General features: G+C 46.0%; 1 protein-coding gene across 2 annotated transcripts in view; it reads left to right on the forward strand.

Moving 5' to 3' along the window:
* The window catches only part of RBM28 (RNA binding motif protein 28), a 34,466-nt gene extending 16,390 nt beyond the window's left edge, over positions 1-18,076 (forward strand). The window contains exons 12-19 of one of the 2 annotated variants that reach the window (XM_049893811.1): positions 449-584; positions 1,486-1,550; positions 4,428-4,586; positions 6,377-6,526; positions 6,833-6,907; positions 8,058-8,314; positions 8,899-8,998; positions 10,843-18,075. In XM_049893811.1, the coding sequence (XP_049749768.1) occupies positions 449-584; positions 1,486-1,550; positions 4,428-4,586; positions 6,377-6,526; positions 6,833-6,907; positions 8,058-8,314; positions 8,899-8,998; positions 10,843-10,977 (1,077 nt within the window). In that variant the 3' untranslated portion in view covers positions 10,978-18,075. Of the gene's footprint in view, positions 1-448; positions 585-1,485; positions 1,551-4,427; positions 4,587-6,376; positions 6,527-6,832; positions 6,908-8,057; positions 8,315-8,898; positions 8,999-10,842 lie in introns of both variants that reach the window. The other variant, XM_049893812.1, reaches the window with a different exon arrangement.
* Positions 18,077-20,295: the final 2,219 nt, after the last annotated feature.

A 20,295-nucleotide genomic window follows, 5' to 3' on the forward strand; every position in this document is an offset into this window, starting at 1 on the left:
AGAGGCATTCAGCTTTCTCCCTCCATCTCCTGCTGCCCAGTCTCTCCTTCCTTGGTGGGTAGGCTCCTCCTCTCTGCTCAGGAATTGGCTCTCTTTTAAGGCAAAACTGACCAGTCCCCTTGGTGGGCCACAATTACCCTATCACACAGTTCTGCCCAGTCACCTGGGTGGGAGTTAACAAGACCATGGTTAGAAAGTCCACACAAAAGTAATCAAGCAGTTTTCTATTGCACCACACCACATGAGGTACATATGTGGCCGTTTGCACAGCTCTCCTAAATGTCATGAGGCTCAGTAACCCACTTGTGGCCAGCTGAGCTGAAACATCCTGGTGGCTGGGTTCCATAGCAAAATCGGGGTTTGCTGTGTTGTCCTTGGTGTTCTTTGTTAGGTGCTTAGTTTCTACTTGTTATGTATCTTAACACATGGGGTTTGCAATGTTTTGCAGGGTGGTGGGCTTAAACTGGATGGTCGTCAGCTCAAAGTTGATTTGGCAGTGACCCGTGATGAAGCTGCAAAGCTTCAGACGAAGAAGGTGAAGAAGCCAACTGGAACCCGGAATCTCTATCTGGCCAGAGAAGGCTGTGAGTAGTGGAGGGTGAAGTGAACCAGGCAGGCTTCTCAGCTGCTGGCCCCGAAACCCAAATGTCCTCTTCAACAATGCTGTATTGTTAATCCATGTTAGCCTTTCTTTTAGGAAACCATTACCTGGTTTGTGGATTAACCTGTCCTGATCTCATGTCTGCTGCTCACCTTCCAATCTTTTCATTAGCAGATTGGTGGGGCAAAAAGGGAGGACAAACTCAAATGATCTTTGCACGTTATCATTTCTAATCAGAGGTTTTCTGAAGGAGATGAAAATTGTGACTGAAATTACTCTTTGGTTTATTCGTGGATTTGAAATATGCACCCAATCTCCTTCCCTTAATGTCAGAAAAGTGGTGAGAAATTAGCTCTAAGCACCCAAAAAAAAAAAAAACCCCATCTCCTAGGTCACACCATATCTGTCAGCTCACCTCTGCACAGCAGCACTGGCCTTTGGTACTAGGCTTGTATGTGGGGATCTGGTTGTTTTCTAGGCTGGCTCCTCTCACCGCGTAGTAATGGCCCCAGGTGCATGATAAGCAGCCAAGGGCGGTTTTGGGTGAAACTATTGGCTCTCCAAATTCCTAAAATGCCCTTATTTTCCCAACCTCCTCTAGACCTTTCCATCTGACTCTGGGTATGTACATGAATCTTCTTTGAAGGGAGGAGAACAGAAGCTAAATCACAAAATGTTCAGAGTTACAGTCCTTGAGAGCAGCTCTGAGCCCAGAACTTAGCCCTGTAACCTATTTCTGGACCAACCCAAATGCCACCGTGTCCTGGCCAATATAGTCCTCTGGGCCCTGTGTGAAAGAGTTTGCGTCACTCAAATCACATTCCTTTTGTTGCTCAGTGGAAATTCCCTTGGTGATGTCTTGGCCTTTTTCCCACTTTCTGCAGTGATTCGTGCTGGGACGAAGGCTGCAGAGGGCGTGAGCGCTGCTGATATGGCCAAAAGAGAGCGGGTGAGTAGATTAGGCCCCAGCCTTCGGTTTCTGCACGCGATGGATAAAGAGTTCAGCTGCTAACCAAAAGGTCAGCAGTTCGAATCCACCAGCTGCTCCTTGGAAACCCTGTGGGGCAGTTCTGTTCTGTCCTGTAGGGTTGCTATGAGTTGGAATTGACTCGAGAGCAATGGGCTTTTATTATGAGTCAGTCAAAAGTAGTTATTGAATATGGGGTGCACTAAAAAGAAAAAAACTAAACCCATTGCCATCAAGTTGATTCCAACTCATAGCAACCCTGTAGAACAGAGTAGAACTGCCCCATAGAGTTTCCAGAGAGTGGCTGGTGGATTTGAACTGCTGTCCTTTTGGTCAGCAGCTGAGCTCTTAACCACTGTGCCACCAGGGCTCCATGGGGTGCGCTAGATGGTATGAAATACCAAAGAGCCAAGTATAAGCACAGATCCTATTTAAAGGCTTGTTAGACAGAAAAATGCATAGGTGATAACAACAGCTAATCCAACATTCCACGTAGCATTATCAGAGCATTATATGCCAAAATAAGAAGGAGGTCTTATTCTTTCTTTCCCTGATGCTCAGCAGTAAGTGTTCACCGAAGAGTATGCTGTTGGAGCGTGTCGTAAAGACTAGAGACATGGGCTGCGTGTAACCAGGTGTCAGTATACACGCAGAACAACATCAGAAAGTAAGATCAGTGTGGGCTGCAGTTATTTGGGAAGGAAGTAGATTTGGGCCTTGGAAGGTAGCTAAAATGTCAGTTTTTTTTTTTTTTTTTTTCGGTTGCAGGGTGGCTGGTATCTGGATTATAGGATCATTTTAGGAGAATCCTTATCATGAGAGTTTTCAATTCATGGCATCAAGCTGGAGTTTTTACTGTTACCTGATTGCATTAAGTTCCTTTGCTGTTTGGTAGTGTTAGTTCCCAGTAATTATTTTTACCATGTAGTTTACCTTGAAAAAGCTAAGCCAGTCTAGAATGGTAAAGATGCATAACCACGCGCAAAATTAGCTATGGAACCCTAAGGTGCAGAAGATGCTGTGCAGAGGTGAGACTGTGCTGACACCAAGAGACCATGAGTCTTTTTACACGTGCACAGGTTCTAGATGGATGTTCTCAGCCTTTTTGATAGTGTCTAGAAATCACGGTACTCGTGGGGCATTGCCTGGCCTTTTCTGATCACAGTGACATATTTCATTTTTTCACAGAAATAGTTTTGCTTGCAAAAGCTCACTAGATTGTTGATATGCATTGCAAATTCACAGCGGGCACAGATTTTCCTGTGTGGGATGTCAGACTGTTGAACTTCGGCACGATGGTCTCCACGTTTCTCTTTAATATTCATTTCCAGAGGAGTTGTGTATTCCGTGATAAGTTAGTACCTCTACCAAACAAGAAGCAACTGGGGTAACAAGACTTGATTAATAAAAAAAAAAAAGAGTTTTTTCTATTAACCTTATTTTTTAAAAATGAATCAATAGGAGAATTTGATCCTTTTGTCTCAGAGTCAGGTCGCCCGGGCCCAGGGTCTCGTGGCAGCACAGTTGAGGCGGTGCTCTGGGAGCAGAGTGCATTTCCGTGATCAGGGACGTTCCTTTGCCTCTGGGTGGCAGAGTGGAGATGAGACCATATCCTCTCAAATATTCTTTAAATAAACTCAGTTTCCTTATGGAAGGACTATATAATTGGTTTGAGTTGGTGGGTAAATAAAGGGTTGGATGTAGATGTTAACTATAGTGTTATTTACTGTTTGCCTGGGGCCAGGTTTTTTTTTTTTAATTAATTTTTATTGTGCTTTAAGTGAAAGGTTACAAATCAAGTCAGTCTCTCGTACAAAAATTTATATACACCTTGCTATACACTCCTAATTGCTCTCCCCCTAATGAGACAGCATACTCGTTCCCTCCACTCTCTCTCCTCGTGTCCATTCGGGCAGCTTCTGACCCTCTCTACCCTCTAATCTCCCCTCCAGACAGGAGATGCCAACATAATCTCACATATCTACTTGATACACAAAGTTCATTCTTCACCAGGATCATTTTCCATCCCATATTCCAGTGCAATCCCTGTCTAAAGAGTTGGCTTCAGGAATGGTTCCTGTCTTGGGCTAACAGAAGGTCTGGGGACCATGACCTCTGGGGTCCTTCTAGTCTGACCATTAAGTCTGGTCTTTTTATGAGAATTTGGGGTCTGCATCCCACTGCCCTCCTGCTCCCTCAGGGGTTCTCTGTTGTGTTCCCTGTCAGGGTAGTCATTGGTTGTAGCCAGGCACCATCTAATTCTTCTGGTCTCAGGCTGATGTAGTCTCTGGTTTATGTGGCCCTTTCTGTCTCTTGGGGTCATAATTACCTTGTATGTTTGGTGTTCTTCATTCTCCTTTGCTCCAGGTGGGTTGAGACCAATTGATGCATCTTAAACGGCCGCTTGCTAGTGTTTAAGACCCCAGATGCCACTCTCCAAAGTGGGACACAATGTTTTCTTATGGGGCCCGGTTTTGAGCTAGGGATTTCATGTATATGATCTCATTTAGGTCTCATGTCAGTGCCGAGAGATTGGCATTAATTACACTTGAATCTACGGTTCTATTTTGTAGATGAAAAATTGAGGCTGAAAAGTTTTTATGTAACTTGTGCAGTTAGGGCTGGATTTCTCATGCAGGGCTGACTGCTGAGCCCCTGATCTCACCGCCCGCCCCCACCATGCCTCCTTGAGCCTTTCCCTGTGTGGGCGCCCGCTGTGAGGCTGTAGGCTGGGCGAGTCCCTCCGTCGCCCGTGCGTCTGGTCGTTGGATGGGGGTCGTGGTTCTTTCCTTTTGGAGAATCAGGAGCCTCCCTTTTTCGAGGGTAGATCGTACTGTTAACCATTTGTTGTTCTTTCAGTTTGAGCTCCTGAAGCATCAGAAACTCAAGGACCAGAATATCTTTGTCTCCCAGACCAGGCTCTGCCTGCACAATCTCCCGAAGGCTGTGGATGACCAGCAGCTCAGGAAGCTGCTGCTGAGTGCCACGAGAGGGGAGAAGGGCGTGTGCATCAAGGAGGTGAGTCCTGCCACCCAGATCTCACACCCCCGTCCTGGGTCAGGCTGGCCATTTAGTCCAGCCTGCGGTGCCAGCAGTGGTGCCAGCATCTTGACAGTCAGTTCGGCTCTGGACACTGTCAGTGTGCAAGGCTGAGTTTGACGGGTTTCATCTTTTTGTTTTGTTTGTTTTAAGAACTGCCTTTCACATTTGATCATAATTCAGCAGAATGCTACAGCCTCTGCCCTTGGTGAATTAATTTAGCAGGCATTTATTGAATGCCTGCTGTGTGCTCAGCATTATACTAGGTGCTGTAATGTCAGTTTTCTTGCAAAGGAAATAATCTGTGTGCTCTGCTCTTTTGAAGAGCATTTTACACCAGTTAGGCTCTTACAGTATAGAAAGGCTCATCCGGGCCCCAGGGTGTTCACAGGGGGCCACACAGGTCTTCAGCAGTTGTCTGAGGAGAGCACTGGGTCCACGCAGAGGCTTAGCTTGACATAGCTCGTGCTACACCACACCCTCTGCACGCCTCCCTCTAGCACTCATATTACACTGTCACTGCCTGTCAGTCATTCCTTCCGGCCATACCCAGCCCTTTGAGGGCAGGTGTTGTCTCCGTGCCCCAATCACTATTTATTGAGAAAGTTACAGAGCCAGTCCTAGCAGTCAGCTTTGCCAGTCTCATCACCATAAACTTTTCCCAATCCCTGAAGCCTCTACAAAATGCTCGGTGTTGGTATTTGGGGAATTACGTGAGAGAATGTAAATGGAACAGCACATATCTGACACTCTTAGTTAACTGCCCAGAGTGTTCGTGGCATAAAGATCAGTTGTGTAATCTCTCGTATCGACATCCACAATACTTACTAGGTGGCTACACATTAAAATTAAAAACCTGTTGTAATTGAGATAAATTGATGTGCTTTTTACAATACTTGCATCATATTGAATTTTCTCTAGTTATTTCATATGTGTAAGATTAGTGTCTCAGCAAGGTAGTTAGCTCCTTGAGGGCAGGAGCCTCCCTCTCTGCTGCTCTTGATTCCCCCTCAGCACATGACACAGTTCGAGACCCAGAGCAGATCCCACAGACCCCAAATGCCACATCCACATGGCCCCCATACTTGGGCCTCTCCGTGATATGGAAACAGCAGCTCCCAGGAGTAATAGCCTATAAATGATCAGTTTTCCCAAGATATGCCACCATGCCTTGGGGCCCCAGGTTGCCCATCACATTAGGCTGAAAGACTTAGGGAAAATACCGCACCGGAGAGAATCTGAGCTCCGAGCAAAGATGGCTGAAACGTCTTTCTGCATTTCTGAGGCTGTGTGCTGTGCAGGTTCCTCCCCATGCCTGAAATGTGGTCCTTATCTAAAGCCATCAAGCCTCTTCCTCAGCAGCTTCTTCTCCAGGGCATGTCTTCAGTACTCCATCCTCAGAGAGAACTTGTTATACAGAGTAAGGTACCACGTACCTCTCAGCTCGTATGTATGTGAAAAGGTAGCTGTTACAATTTTCCCTTGGGAAGGTTATTTTCCTTGTATGCGTATTTGTAAGTCTGTGTTTATGTCTGTATTTGTAAGCTCTTTGAAAGCAAGACAATATCTATTGAATATGGCTGGTGCCCTCAGTCAGTGTATTGTTACGACGAGCACTAAGTGTCATTCCAGCACAGTTGTGGTGGTGACGATACAGATGAAGGTCCTGTTTCAGTGACCTGATTTCTTACTGAATCCACTGAAGCAGTTCACGCCCAGGCAGGCTTCTCGTTCTGTAATGATGGATTCTATTCTTCTTCTCCTCATAGTGTAGGGTGATGCGAGACCTGAAAGGTGCTCATGGGAAAGTGAAGGGCCAGTCCCTGGGCTATGCCTTTGCAGAGTTCCAGGCACACGAGCACGCGCTCACAGCCCTGCGTCACATCAACAATAATCCAGACGTCTTTGGGCCTCAGAAGGTGAGCCTCCTGCAGGGGGAGGAGAACTGTTCCCTAAGGGCAACTTGCAGAAAACTCCCTCCTTCCTATCGGGTGTCCCCTGACATCTGAGTGGTGGGAGAGGAGAGTACCAGGTCAATGGAGGGAAGGAGCAGGTGATTCAAGGTGATAAGATGATTAGAGGAAACTTTACACTGGAAGGACTGCTGGCGAACTGGCCTCTTCCTTCTGGGAGAGGAAGTGAACGTCGACTTCTGACTTGTAAAAGGGGGCAGTGGTGGGGACAGCTCATTGTCTAATGAGTGACGTTCCGTCTCCCTCTGACAGAGACCGATAGTGGAGTTCTCTCTGGAAGATCGAAGGAAGCTGAAAATGAAGGAACTAAGGATCCAGCGCAGCCTGGTACAGAACTGTAGCGTTGTTTGTTTTTTGAAGACCATCTAAACCCTTCTGTTTGGCTCAGTGTGTGGCTCTGCTCTCTTGGAGAAGGTCTCTGCCTCATTAGGTTCATTTGTTGCCCATTACTCCCAGTTCCCTAGGACTTTGCCAGCCACCCTCTCCTCTGTGGACCCATCTTGTGACAGCTCCACAGGAGAAGGCACAGGAAGGAGCCAGGAGAATCAGACTGATGGTATTACCCATCAGCAGTTCGCGTACAGTGTTTGGTGATGGCGCATGCCAAGATTAATGGCCAAGATGAAGGTTTTCTGTTGCCTGCCAGTTTTAGCTATCCATTCTGTAATTCTCTCTTCATCTTGGATGTCTCTAGAAGTGTGATGACCGATAGATTTGTACTGTTTTAATCTAGTGTGGTATAGAAGAAAGAGCAAGGACTTTGGGGACAGGCACGCTCATGTTCAAATTCTGGCTCTGCCCCTTTCTCGCTGCGTGTTCCTTGGCAAGTTTTACCTCTCTGCACTTCAGTTCCTGGTTTGTAAAATGGGATTAGCAGCCTCTGCCTCACATGATCGATGTGAGGATGAAGTGAGGTAATGTGTAAGGTGCATAACATACTGCGTGGTCAGCATGAAGTAGATACTCATTTGTTGACCCATCTTCCCCCAGGACATGTAGGACTAGATGATTCTGGATACCACACCGCTCTTACATTTATGACTCTCTTTGATAGTCTACCTTAACTTGGGTGCACAGCGACCTTTTGTAGTGTGTACTGGAGTGTGACCAGTAGAGGAACAGTTTCATTGGTTAATACAGTGGCCCTGGGGTGAAGAACCTGGATGTGGTCATTGTTCAAGGTGACTTTATTACACTAAACATCGAATCGTTTGCTGATTCTAAAGCTATCGGCTTTTGAGTCTTGGGCTATACTTCCCCATATTACTTACAGGGCGGGAGATGGCTGTCTTGTGTCCCCCAGCCTATAAGCATCAGTTGCTATGGCAGAGCTTGTGAATTGCTTGTAGTCACTTTCCTGTTTGGGGGAAGAATTCCCTTTCTATCACCAAGCTCACATGAAGCTCATCTTCTGCTTAGTGTTCCCATCAAAGAACCCTCGTGCAGAAAGCAGATGGCAGTCTCTTGTTTTATGCAGCAAAAAGTGAGATCCAAGTCCGCAACCAGTGAGCCCCAGGGGGAGCAACACAAGCCTGGAAAAGACCAGCAACAGAAGGCATCTCGAAACCACACACAGGGGCAAAGCAAAGCTTCCCCAGAGCAGAAGGGGAAGACAGGGCTGACCTCGTGGACGGGGTTCCAGACCAAGGCAGAAGTGGAGCAGGTGGAGCTGCCTGATGGAAAGAAGAGAAGGAAGGTCCTGGTGCTCCCCTCACACCGAGGTCCGAAGATCAGGTGAGTTGTGGCAGGACAGCACAGCACAGTGGGGGCTTCTGAATGGGGGCAATTGGCTTAGCCCCTCTCCTCTTTGTGGCATTCGTCCAGAGGAAAGCGATGCTTTAGTGCTGTGCCGGGCCTCCAGGAAGGGTTAATGCACATATGTCCTTCTCCCAGCACAGCTGTCACTCTGGGATCAGATGGAGGAGGGACGGGTGGTGAGGGGCCTCCAAGGAGCCTGCCAGGGCAGCTTTTGCCACCTTCTCTGTGAAGAACTTCTCCTAGTCAGACAGTCTGTCTGTCAGCTGAGTCCCTCCCATTAGAGCTTTCCCCACAGTTTCTGTTTGGGGCAGCAGGCTTGGGCTATGTACAGAAGTAGATCTTTAAAAAATATTTGTTAAATAAATGAAGGTTTTTGAGAATCCCTTGAGGTTTTAAGCCAGAAAACAAGGACACAAAGGTTGAGACTTAGGATGGCCTGTTGCAGTGTCTCTGTTTAGGACTCTTAGCTTCTCAGGACTTGGAGCCAGTAGGACACAAGAATTTCACCTTCTGGGCCAAGAGAACCTCAGAGTGAGCACTTAGTGACTGTCTTGTTTTAGGTTGCGGGACAAAGGCAAAGTGAAGCCTCTCCCTCCCGGTAAGCCAAAGCCCCAGAAAAACCAGAGGAAGCAAGAGAAACAGAAATTATCTTCCAAGCAGGTGAGTTCCATCGGCCACAGACTTTGGGTATGGCCAGGCTTCACCGGGGCTGGCAGCCGCCTCTGTACCGCGGTTAGCTGAGCAACAAGAAGGGGCTTCTGGCCGGAAGCCGCATGCAGCTCTGCAGCGTTGTAGAGGATGCCAAGGTCACAGTTAAGAGTAGAGAGAGCAGCAAAATGAACCTGCGTGTATCTGTTACTGTGCTTTGACGATTATCTTGTTTTACCTGCTTCCCATATGTGCTTCCCATCATAGAGTAAATTAACACAAATCCCACTTCATGTGTCAATACCCCAGAATGCATCTCTTAACTGATCAGGTCTTAGAAAGCTATTGTGCCATTATAATATATATAGATATTGATCATTAGAATTTGTACACAGGTCATATTCATTTTTCCTCAATGCCTCAAACTCAGGATTCAGACAAAGCCTACATATTACATTTGGCCGTTATTTCTCTTAAATCTTGTTTTATTTTATCCTATCCACCCTCACCCCTCCCCCATTTCCCTGCTTTAATTTGTTGGAGAAACCAAGTCATTTGCCGTTTAGAGTATTGTGTTTTCAATTGGCTGCTTGCTTCCTTGTGGTGTCACATAACTTGTCCCCATGACACCCCACGACCTGAGTCTAATCACACTGCTTGATTAGATTCAAGTTCAGTTTTCTCAGCCAGGATATTTCATAGGTGGTGCTGGGTGCTTTGCGTTGCATCATATCCTGAGGCATGAGATGTCCGGTTGCCCCTTTAATAGTGGTGCTAAGATTGATCAGTAGGCCTAGGGGTTGTCTACCTTATCCCTCCATTTATAGTTTCTACACCTACCTTTCTTCTGATAGTCTTAGCCACCATCAGTGATCGTTACCTGGATTCCTTACTGCATTGTGGGTTGCAGAGTAATGGCTTTCTAATTCTACCATTCCTTTTGCATTTTTTACTAGAATTCTAAATAGAAGAATTTCCCTTGTCAGCTATTTGGTTACCATGAAATATCATTTGCATAAGAAGGCAGGATAAATGCTTGATTCTTTCCCTTCTTCGGTTTTCAAAGTAATGATTTGGTGCCCTTCTCCTATGAGAACCAGTGAGATTTCTTTTTAGTGCTATGGATTCTTAAGTTTTTATAAACTTGATGTGTCTCAGTCAAATGTAGTCATTCTTCTTGCCCCATCCCAGGCTGGCAGGAACCCTTCAGGCTGGCTCCTGAGTCCTTCTGACATGACCCTATTTGTCACTGAAAGTGTCCTTGCTTTCTAGTATCATAAGATATACTAGAGTGGCTCAACTTATATAGTTCTTCCCAGTCCTGGAATCAGCCAGGTTTCCAAGGAGCCCTAGTTCCTCTCAGTAGAAAATGGTGGTCCTACATTATTGACTATTTGAGATAAATTTTCTTTCCCCTTCTCTAGGCTGTCTTTGAAAGGTCAAAGAAGCATTAGCTTCCCATCCTATCACAGGTTCTGTGTCTTGGAAGTTTCTGACCTCTGTTGTACCGTACAGCAGAGCTCTGTCTCTGAAATCGCGTGAGCAGTGCTTGGTGAGGGCAAAGGCAAACATGGATGTCCAAACACTGGGCCGACCAGTCTGCTGGTGAGGCTGAAGTGAGCATTTGGGAGGTGGAGGGGAGGCCTCTGGAACAGCCCAGCAGTGCTTTAGTGGGGCTTCTCCTGTGCATGCTGATCTGACTTCTCACCTGCAGATGATTCCTCTGGAGTCTTTGTCTGAGCATCGCTGCCTGGCAGTCCATCTCTTCCCGATGGACAAGATCTCTGTATCTGCTTGCAGGTGGGGTGATATTTAGTGCTTGAAATTGATTGCCTTATGTTTCCTTTCATTTGTAGGCACCTAAGAAAAAAGCTAAGGGAAATAAGACAGAAATCCGCTTCAACCAGCTGGTCGAACAGTATAAGCAGAAACTATTGGGACCTTCTAAAGGAGTTCCTCTTGCAAAGAGGAGCAAATGGTTTGATAGTTGATGATGCTAGCGGACTGGATAAGAAGCTGTGTTGTGTGCTTCCTGGTAAAGCTCCCAGCCGGCTCCCCTCCTTATGTCTCTGAGGGGAAGAAATCCCGAGTCCATGGCCGCTTTGTCAGGAGGCTCCCAGAGCTGTGCACACCTGAACTGCCACAGCTCCTCCGGCATGTGGTTAGTTAACCACAGAGAGGTGCCAGAGAAAGCCAGGATGCTTCTTGTGTATGGTCCAGTCGATGGTGTGGATCTGTGTGGAATAGGCCTATTTTATCCCTTGCCGCTCACATAGAAAGAATTGTAAAAAACATTCTTGAGGATGGAATTTGTAAGGTGTATATTTTGATAAGCATCTTCTCTGAAGGAAATATTTTGTGGTTTTTTGAATAATAGACTATCTCTCATTTCTAATATGTGTGAATCCTTTGTTACTTATGAACGTTTTTGACATTCTTAATTCTAATGTGGTTACATAGTCCTGTATGCGGTACCATAGGAACGAACTAAATAAGAACCCAGAACAATGATTTCCAACCTAATCTCTGAGGGTGGGAAACACATGGGAGGTAGTTGAGGGCAGTGGAGCCTTGCAGAGAGCAACACCTGATAATTGCTTGCCTGACGAGTGGGTAATTGTCAGTTGATGACTAGAAATCAGTTACAGTGGTCCACGGACAGTAGCCTGGCTGGTGGTGACCTGCCTTTTCCCTCGCAGAGCACCTTCTAGTGAGGGCATAGGTGGTGGCTGAACAAGCAGTGAGCACGGGGTCAGGGCTCCAGCCTGCTCTGCTGTTGCCTAGTGGGTGGCCTTGAGCCAGACCCAGTCTCTCCAGGCCTTGGTCTTTTCATCTGTAAAGGGTTTGACTAAATGTTTTCACAGGTTCTTCCCAGCTCTAAGGAGCCCAGGTGGCACAGTGGTTAAGAGCTCAGCTGCTAACCAAGAGGTCGCCAGTTGGAATCCACCAGCCACCCCTTGGAAACCCTATGGAGCAGTTCTCCTCTGTCCTATAGTGTCACTATAAGTTGAAATAGACCCGACGGTAATGGATTCCCAGTTGTAAATTTTTTCCTAATTCATTCTTACTCCGTTTCTTTCGCTTTTTAACATTAGAAAGGGTAGAGGTGGCATTCTTTGCTTTTGACAACTTCAGAGATGTCACAGAAGCTGGGAGGGATGGTGAATGAATGAGAGTCAGGGTCTAAAATGATCATGGTAGCCTGGAGGAGTGGGCTGAATCTGATGAGATGAAAATCACTGGGAACAAATATAAATTCCTGCACTTGGAGCCCACAACCTACCGCACAAGTTCTGGTGGGAGAGTCTGTGTTGGTCAAAGTCACAATATGAAGCAACAGCCTGACCGCCACCAATGTCATAGGAGTGTTAGCCTATATTAGTAGAGATGTGATGTCACCAGTGAGTGAGCTGCAGGGGCTCTGAGCCAGCAGCCCACACCTGTAAGACAAGTGGTGTGACCAGGTGAGCAAAGGAAGTGAAAACCATGTCACCAGATACAAAGCTGGTCATGGGTTGCCCATTGTTGAAGCTGGTTGTGGTCATGCTATACTCTTCTCTCTGCTTTTGTGAACATAGGGAGCTTTCCATAATAAAAGGTTGAGAAAGAAAAGTCAGATGAGTAACTGAAGGAAACTGGTGCTGACTCCCTGAGCAGGGAACTCTTGGAGTGTAATAGCTGTTGGTAGAGCCTAGAAGGTTTTATGGAGGCGGATGAATAAATGCCACAGGAATCAGATTTGGCTCAGTAAAAGGAAGAACTTGTGAGTGTAGATGCCAGAGGGGCATGAGTCTCATCTCAGGAACAGTTCAAGTATGGGTGTGGGGAGTCCGTGGTATTTTCCAGGGGATTTCAATACCAGGGATTGGGCTGGAGGACAAGGTAAGGTTTGCCAATTCATTAACTCTTGTCCCCAAGATAATCCTAAAGTTGTGCCTCATATCCCACCCTAGTCCCTGGGGCCCCTTTCTGGAGAATATCTGACCATCATTCTCTGTGCATTGTCCTTCATTAAGTCAGCCCCTTGGCTGAGATGGCTAAGCTCCTGGTTAAAACCTCCAGTGGCTTCTTTTCTCACTTTGATGGAAATTTAGCCCATTTCACATATCATGCAGTGCGCTAGGTTCCCCAACCCTCATCCACCTCTCCTACCTTGTCCTCACCCGCTCTGCCCTCCATTCATTTTGGCCAGGTAGGGCTTCCTTCAGCTCTTCAGATGCTTTACCACCTCAGAGCCTTTGTATGTGTTCCCTCTACACCGACCACCTCCTTGTCACTGAGCTCTCCAACGAGCTGGCTCATGCCCCTGCAGCCTTCCCTGACTAAAGCTGGGCTTTTCTTCCCCTCCCCTGTCCTCCCTATCACAAATCCTGTTACCCTATTTGTTTTCCTTGTGGCACTAGTCTCTATCTGAAATGATCTGTTTGGGTCCGTCCCTAGTTGGAACGTATGCTTTGTGAGAGGGACTTAGCACTTTTGTTCATGGCACCCAGTACTGAGCCTGAGTAGGCATGAAGTAAATATTTGTTGACTGAAAAAGAATAAGACAGAGAAGGAAGAAACAATACTTTCTGGGAAATCAGTAAATGCTCAAAAATGCCCTCGGTCAGTTTAGAGAGAAAGGAAAGACGATGAAAATATTTAAACCTTTTGGAGAGGAGGGAGCTATTGGGCAGGGCTGTATCTCCGGGGTCACCTCGAGAGGGAAGGGTGACTTGGGGAGTTTCAGACATTCTTTTGATAGCCTACAGCACATCTGTCCTGCGTGGCCTCTACAACAGGAGGAAGAGTCTTCACTAAGATGACAGGACATCCACACCCTGCCTGTCAGTTGATCTCTTTTCCCTGGGCCCACTGTGTTCACCAGACCAGACATTTTTTCCCCTAGTTTATACAAATGTATTTAATCGAATGTTCAAACAACTATCTTGAGAACAGGTAATAGTTAATGTTCACTCAGATTGCTTTGGCAGTCTCTTAGATCCAGCTATCAAATTTCTTCTCACATTCATCAATTGGTCTCAACCCACCTGAAGCAAAGGAGAATGAAGAAAACCAAAGACACAAGGTAATTATGAGCCCAAGAGACAGAAAGGGCCACGTAAATCAGAGACTACCTCAGCCTGAGACCAGAAGAACTAGATGGTGCCTGGCTACAACCGACTACTGCTGACAGGGAACACAGCAGAGAACCCCTGAGGGAGCCGGAGAGCAGTGGGATGCAGACCTCAAATTCTTATAAAAAGACCAGACTTAATGGTCTGACTGAGACTAGAAGGACCCCAAAGATCATGATCCCCAGACCTTCTGTTAGCCCAAGACTGGAACCATTCCCAAAGCCAACTCTTCAGACGGGAATTGGACTGGACTATAGGAGAGAAAATGATATTGGTGAGTAGTGAGCTTCTTGGCCTAAGTAGACACATGAGACTATGTGGGCAGCTCCTGTCTGGAGGGGAGATGAGAAGCTGGCTGAATGAGCATGGGAAATACAGGGTGGAGAGAAGGAGTGTGCTTTCTCATTAGGGGGAGAGCAACTAGGAATATATAGCAAGGCATATATAAGTTTTATATGAGATACTTGGCTTGATTTGTAAACTTTCACTTAAAGTGCACACACAAAAAAAATGCCTTCTGACAGCATTAACAATCTAGGATGTTAAAACAGCATTCAATCACTTGGGAAGTTAATGCCCAGTTCTTTAAAAGAATAACATGAGGACAAGTCGTCCTCTTTCTCAACAACCAGCTTACCGATGTGGTGTCTTCCTAGGGGAGACCTTACCGTGGGTTCTTTATTGATGTAATGAGAGTTGTGCTCACTTCTAGTTCACTTCAGAGCCTCATGTTCCATGAAATGGGGTTTTTTGAAAGAGCGTGAAGTTTGAGGTACAGAGTGCTGGGTTAAACAACAATGAAAAATGCCTTTAACATCCAAGACTGAAGGCCATCAGTCCAAAGCATCTCCAGTAACATTTTCCTCTTAGATTGGCCAGTAGCTTGACTCAGAGATAGTTCCTTTCAATAAAAAACCTTAAGATTGTGCGCTGGCTGTTCCTGTGCTTTTCTTGGCTACTTGGTAGTTGTGAAGAACCTGCTTGGATCCAGGATCTACAATCCCACCTCCTGTAGTCAGTCAGCCCCAAGGTTTGTGCTTCAGCTCCAGAAATGATCATCATGGCTTCCTTTGTTACAAAGTTAGGGCCTAGGAATTCATCCTTCAAAATACTTCCAAAAGTTGTTTGATAAGTGTTTGCTTTGAGAAGAGGCTTCTCAACTAAAAGATCAGAGCCTAGAACCTCAGGGCTCCAGGGAGCCCCTTTTCTTCATGTATTTGGCCTTCAGTGTCTGAGAGGCAAGAAGTCAATCGTGCTGCCATGAGTGCTGACCACCGGGAACCTGCAGTCTTAAGCTGTTCAGCTGACCTAGTAGTCAGTTCTCTCACATAAATAGCAACTCTGCCTGTGCAGTTTGGGAAATTCCTGAAATTCTCCCTTGACTGCTCCCTCATGGAAATACGGTATAATCAGATGAGGTGGTGCCCCAGATGAGTTTGTATTGTGGCTCATCTCTGGTGATGCTCAACTCCTGCTTCCTCTGACTCAGCCTTACCTGGCTCTTTGCGGGTCAGCATGAGGTGTCTCTCTCAGGAAAAGATTTCAAGCTTTCCTTTGCCCAAGGTTGATTGGTTTGGAAGATATCCACGTGTTGCTTTTTATGGTTCTTTCATTTTTGTCCTGGTACCTCTTCCTCTGCAGTGTTATTTAGTGTCAGTGGCCTGAACGTGGGGTGAGTTACAAGTACGGTTTGTAGTTACTTTGGCTACTGATTTCTGAACTGGGTAGCACGGTAGCCATCAGTCACCAGGGGGCCAAGAACTTGTCCCACCCTCACATAACACCATCTAGCAGAGTTCTGGGGAGCAAAGCCGGCCTCCTCAAAAACCCAGCCCCCCACCCAGCAAGCAAAACAAAACCCTGTGCCTTCATGACGTTAAGTTGTCTGGGAGAGGATTGGCTTACGGCAGGCAGGGAGTTCTAGAGAACCGGCATTCCCCTTGGAGCAAGCACGGTGGTGGGCACTGAGCACATGGCTACCAAACTGTGGTGTGCTGGAGCCTGGTCATAACAGCTCACAAGTGCCAATTGCTGAATTTTCAGGACCTTTGCAAGCTGGTTGTTAAACACAGCCATAGTATATAATTAAATTACAGAAACGTATAATCAAATCAATTATATTAAAAACAGTTAAGACCGAGTTATTGGGGCTGAATACTGGGGACCATGGTCTCTGGGAACATTTAGGTCAATTGGCATAACAGGTCATAAGGAGGATGTTCTATGTCCTTACTTTGGTGAGTAGCGTCTGGGGTCCTAAAAGCTTGCAAATGGCCACCTGAAATACGTCTGTTGGTCCTATCATGTTTGGAGCAAAGGAAAACGAAGAAAACTAATGACACAAAATATCAGTTCAAAGGAATAATGGACCACGTGAACCACAGTCTCCAGCAGCCTGAGCCCAGAAGAACTAGATGGTGCCCGGGGTGCCACCACTGACCTCTATGACAGGGATCACAATAGAGGGTTCCAGACAGCAGGAGAAAAATACAGAAAAAATTCAAATTCACCAAAAAAAGCCCAAAAACCAGACCTACTAGTCTGACAGACTGGAGGAACTGCGTAGACTGTGGCCCGTTGACACTGCTAACTCAGAACTGAAGCCACTCCTGAAGTCCACCCTTCGGCCAAAGATTACACAGTCCTATAAAACAAACAGTAACACATGTGAGGAATGTGCTGCTTAGTTCAATCAAATATGTAAGACCAAATGGCCAACTGCTGCCCAAAAGCAAAGAAGAGAAGGCAGGAAGGGACAGGAAACCTGGGTGAATGGACACGGGAACCTGGGGTGTGAAGGGAAAGGGGGAGAGTGTTGACACATAGCAGGGATTGCAACTAATGTCACGGAACAATTTGTGTATAGATTTTTGAATAAGAAACTAATTTGTGCTGTAAACTTTCACCTAACACACACACAAGGTAATAAATACTCATTACTTCCTAATGTATTTCTCTGACTTAACCGTTATCAATGCTTTGAGGTTACGTCTGTTGTGTTTACATGATGGAAATGCTGTACAACATGTGCTACTTCACATCTCTTCCCAACTCTGTTCAGTGCCAGTCACCCTGGTAGCTTGAAATCAGCCATGGAGAGAATATTTACACCACAGAAATTGGCAAACACTACAAATCGGGGTTTGATTTATTGTTTTGTCAATTGTCTGGACTTAAGAAAGTGATGAAGAAAATGTTAGCTGTGTAGACTAAAACATCTGACGTGTCTGTAGCCTATGTTATAAATAACAAAAATAAAATTGAGGTATTCTTCCAGAATTTAAAAACTCTTAACTGATTTTGCCAAGTTGCTCACATTAGTGATGAGCAAGTGAAGTTGTAACCTATGCCTTTGTTGTTTTATTGTCTTACTCGTTGAGTAAATGAAAATGTCAACCAAATCCATGTCAGAACCCCACTCATTTGTCAATGATACGAGCAACTTCTTTGCTGAATCAGATAATAGTCAAACATTTATTTGTATTCTGATTTTGTCAAAACATGGTTGGACTGCAACCCTCGGTTCCTTATCACTACAAAAGTTGGCGAAAATCAACAAAACCATTCTGTAAGAATCAGTTGGTTATACAGCATTACAATAAAGAGAATTGTATATTATAATTGGTAAACTGAGGGCTGCAACCCTTTTTATTGGTAACGTTTATAATAAACGACATGGATGCATATGTGTTGTTGTTAGGTGCTATTGAGTGTTTTTTTCAACTCATAGCAACCCCATATGACAGAGTAGAAGTGCCCCATAGGATTTTCTTGGCTGTAATTTTTATGGAAGCAGATCACCAGGTCTTTTCTCCCACGGAGCAACTTCGTGGGTTGGAATTGCCAACCTTTCGGTTAGCAGCCAAGCTCTTGACCAGTTGCACCACCAGGGCCCCACTTGTTAAACACTGACACACACACACAGCTTTATCACAAGCCCTTTGCCTCCTCCTCACACAATCTTTGGCTGGCAAAACCTTTTTAAACTGCTTCCTGTAATCGGTAATGCCCAATTTTTACCATAAACTATAATTTAAAAATGAAGCCCTTTCCTTACCCAGCTCCTTTCCCTCCTGCCCCAGGGCACAAGAAACCAGTCATCACATTTTGTAGTTGGTTTTTTTTCCTTCTCTCTTTGTGTTAAATAAAAAGCCAAATACGCTCATATGTATATAAATAGGTGAAAAGAAAGTTAAAGCAGCAAATACATTTGTGATTTCCTTGGCAATAGCCAGGGCTCGATATCGTGGCTTTGCGTTGGGGTTGCCAACACTGAAAGGGTGTGTTGGCTCCACATGGTTTTATAACAGCCTTTCCTGGAATCCTGCAGACATCTTCATTCCCCAGAGGTCAGATAATGGCTATTTATTTTCCATAGTCATGAAAATCCCTGGGGAGAGCCATGGCAATTTCAGGAGGGCTATTAAAGGGACATTAGGATTGAAGTGGCTGCTCAGGAAATCACATACCCGCGATCCCCTGTCTGCAGGGACAGCTGCCAGCAGGAGCGGTCCTCTAGCTGAATGTGGTTGTGGCCAGCGCCCACTCACTGGAGCGGGGGGCACAGGGAAGGGGACAGGTCCTTGGAAGAGCTGTTTGCTTCTGCTGCCTTACTCTCTGCAGGGGGGTGGGCTCTCTTAACAACAATAGATAATAATTGTAGCTGTATTAGTCTCCTAAACGAGTTACCACTGAGTCAACTCCAACTCTTGGTGACACCATGTGTGTCAGAGAAGTGTGCTCCATAGGGTTTTCTTTTTTAGTAATATTTTGTTGTGTTTTCGGAGAAGGTTTACACAGCCATTTAGGTTTGTATTCAACAATTTCTACATAAATTGCTCTGTAACACTGGCTACATTCTTCACAATGCATGAACATTTTCAATATGTCTGTTCTGGTTGTTCCATTTTCCTTAGGGTTTTCAATGGCTGATTTTTTTGGAAGTTGCCAAGCCTTTCTTCCGAGGTACCTCAGGATAGACTTGAACTGCCAATCTTTTAGTTAGCAGCTAAGCATGTTAACCATTTGCACCATTGAGGAACTCGGTCACTAGTAAGCACTTCATAGTGAAGGCAGTGAGCTGGGAGAGCCCTAGTTTCAGGAAATACATGTGCTTCTGGGGCAACAGCTCTGTGGTGATGACTTCCAGCCCCCCAGCAGCTTACACACTTGGGAGGCAGTTGCTGCACACAGGGGACAGGCAGGGGCACAGGGGGTCCCAGCGTCCTGCTGTAGCGCCTCTGGGGTTTGAGCCCCTAGGTGAGATTTAGCAATCCAACAAAACAATAGTGGGGTCTTAATAAGGGACCAGTGTCCTTCCTTCCGTGGAAACCCTGGTGGCATAGTGGTTAAGAGCTACAGCTGCTAATCAAAAGGTAGGCAGTTAGAATCCATGAGGCACTCCTTGGAAACCCTATAGGGTTGCTATGAGTTGCAATCGACTCAATGGCAATGGGTTTGGTTTGGTTTGGTTTGGTTCTTCCTTCCCAGGGAGGCAGTGAACGAATCTGACAAAACGGGGAAAGGGAGAGAAAGGCCAAGGCTGCTTTAGAGGGATTCCAAGTTCTGGAGGGCAGGAAGCGCAGAGTTGGCTGGGCCAGCTGCTGTCTCAGTCGGTGCTGATGAGCAAGGAGGAGAGAGGGACTGTCTATTCGGCACCCCCCTGAGGCTGAACTCACCCCTGCCCACCTTCCAATCCACCTTCTCCAGGAGCTGCAGAGAGGCAGGACAAAGGTCAAGGGACAAAGATGTGGCCTTGGACAAATCACTTGGACCCTCTGGTGTTCTTTTTGTTCATCTGTAAATGGAGGGGATAAGGCCCACTTCGCGGAATTGTTACTTAAAAAAAAAAAATCTTAAAACTAAACCAGTTGCTGCCAAGTTGGGTCTGACTCACGGTGGCCACTATAGGGCTGTCAGTGCCTGATTTTTCGGAAGTATATCACCAGACCCTTCTTCTGAGGTGCCTCTGGGTGGACTGGAACTGCCAACTTTCTGGTTAACAGCTGAGGGTGTTAGCTGTTTGCCAACACCCAGGGATGCCATAATTTATTTAGCCAGCCCCGTATTGGAAGGAAATTTTGTTGGTTTCCAATCTTTTGTTATTACAATCTGTTGTAAAGAAAAAGCTTGCTCATATGTCACCTTGTGCACGTACAGCCCTTACTCTCAGTTAAGGGGAAAATAATGAGA

This window comes from Elephas maximus, chromosome 8, assembly GCF_024166365.1.
Source record: "Elephas maximus indicus isolate mEleMax1 chromosome 8, mEleMax1 primary haplotype, whole genome shotgun sequence".
NCBI classification, from domain to species: domain Eukaryota; kingdom Metazoa; phylum Chordata; class Mammalia; order Proboscidea; family Elephantidae; genus Elephas; species Elephas maximus.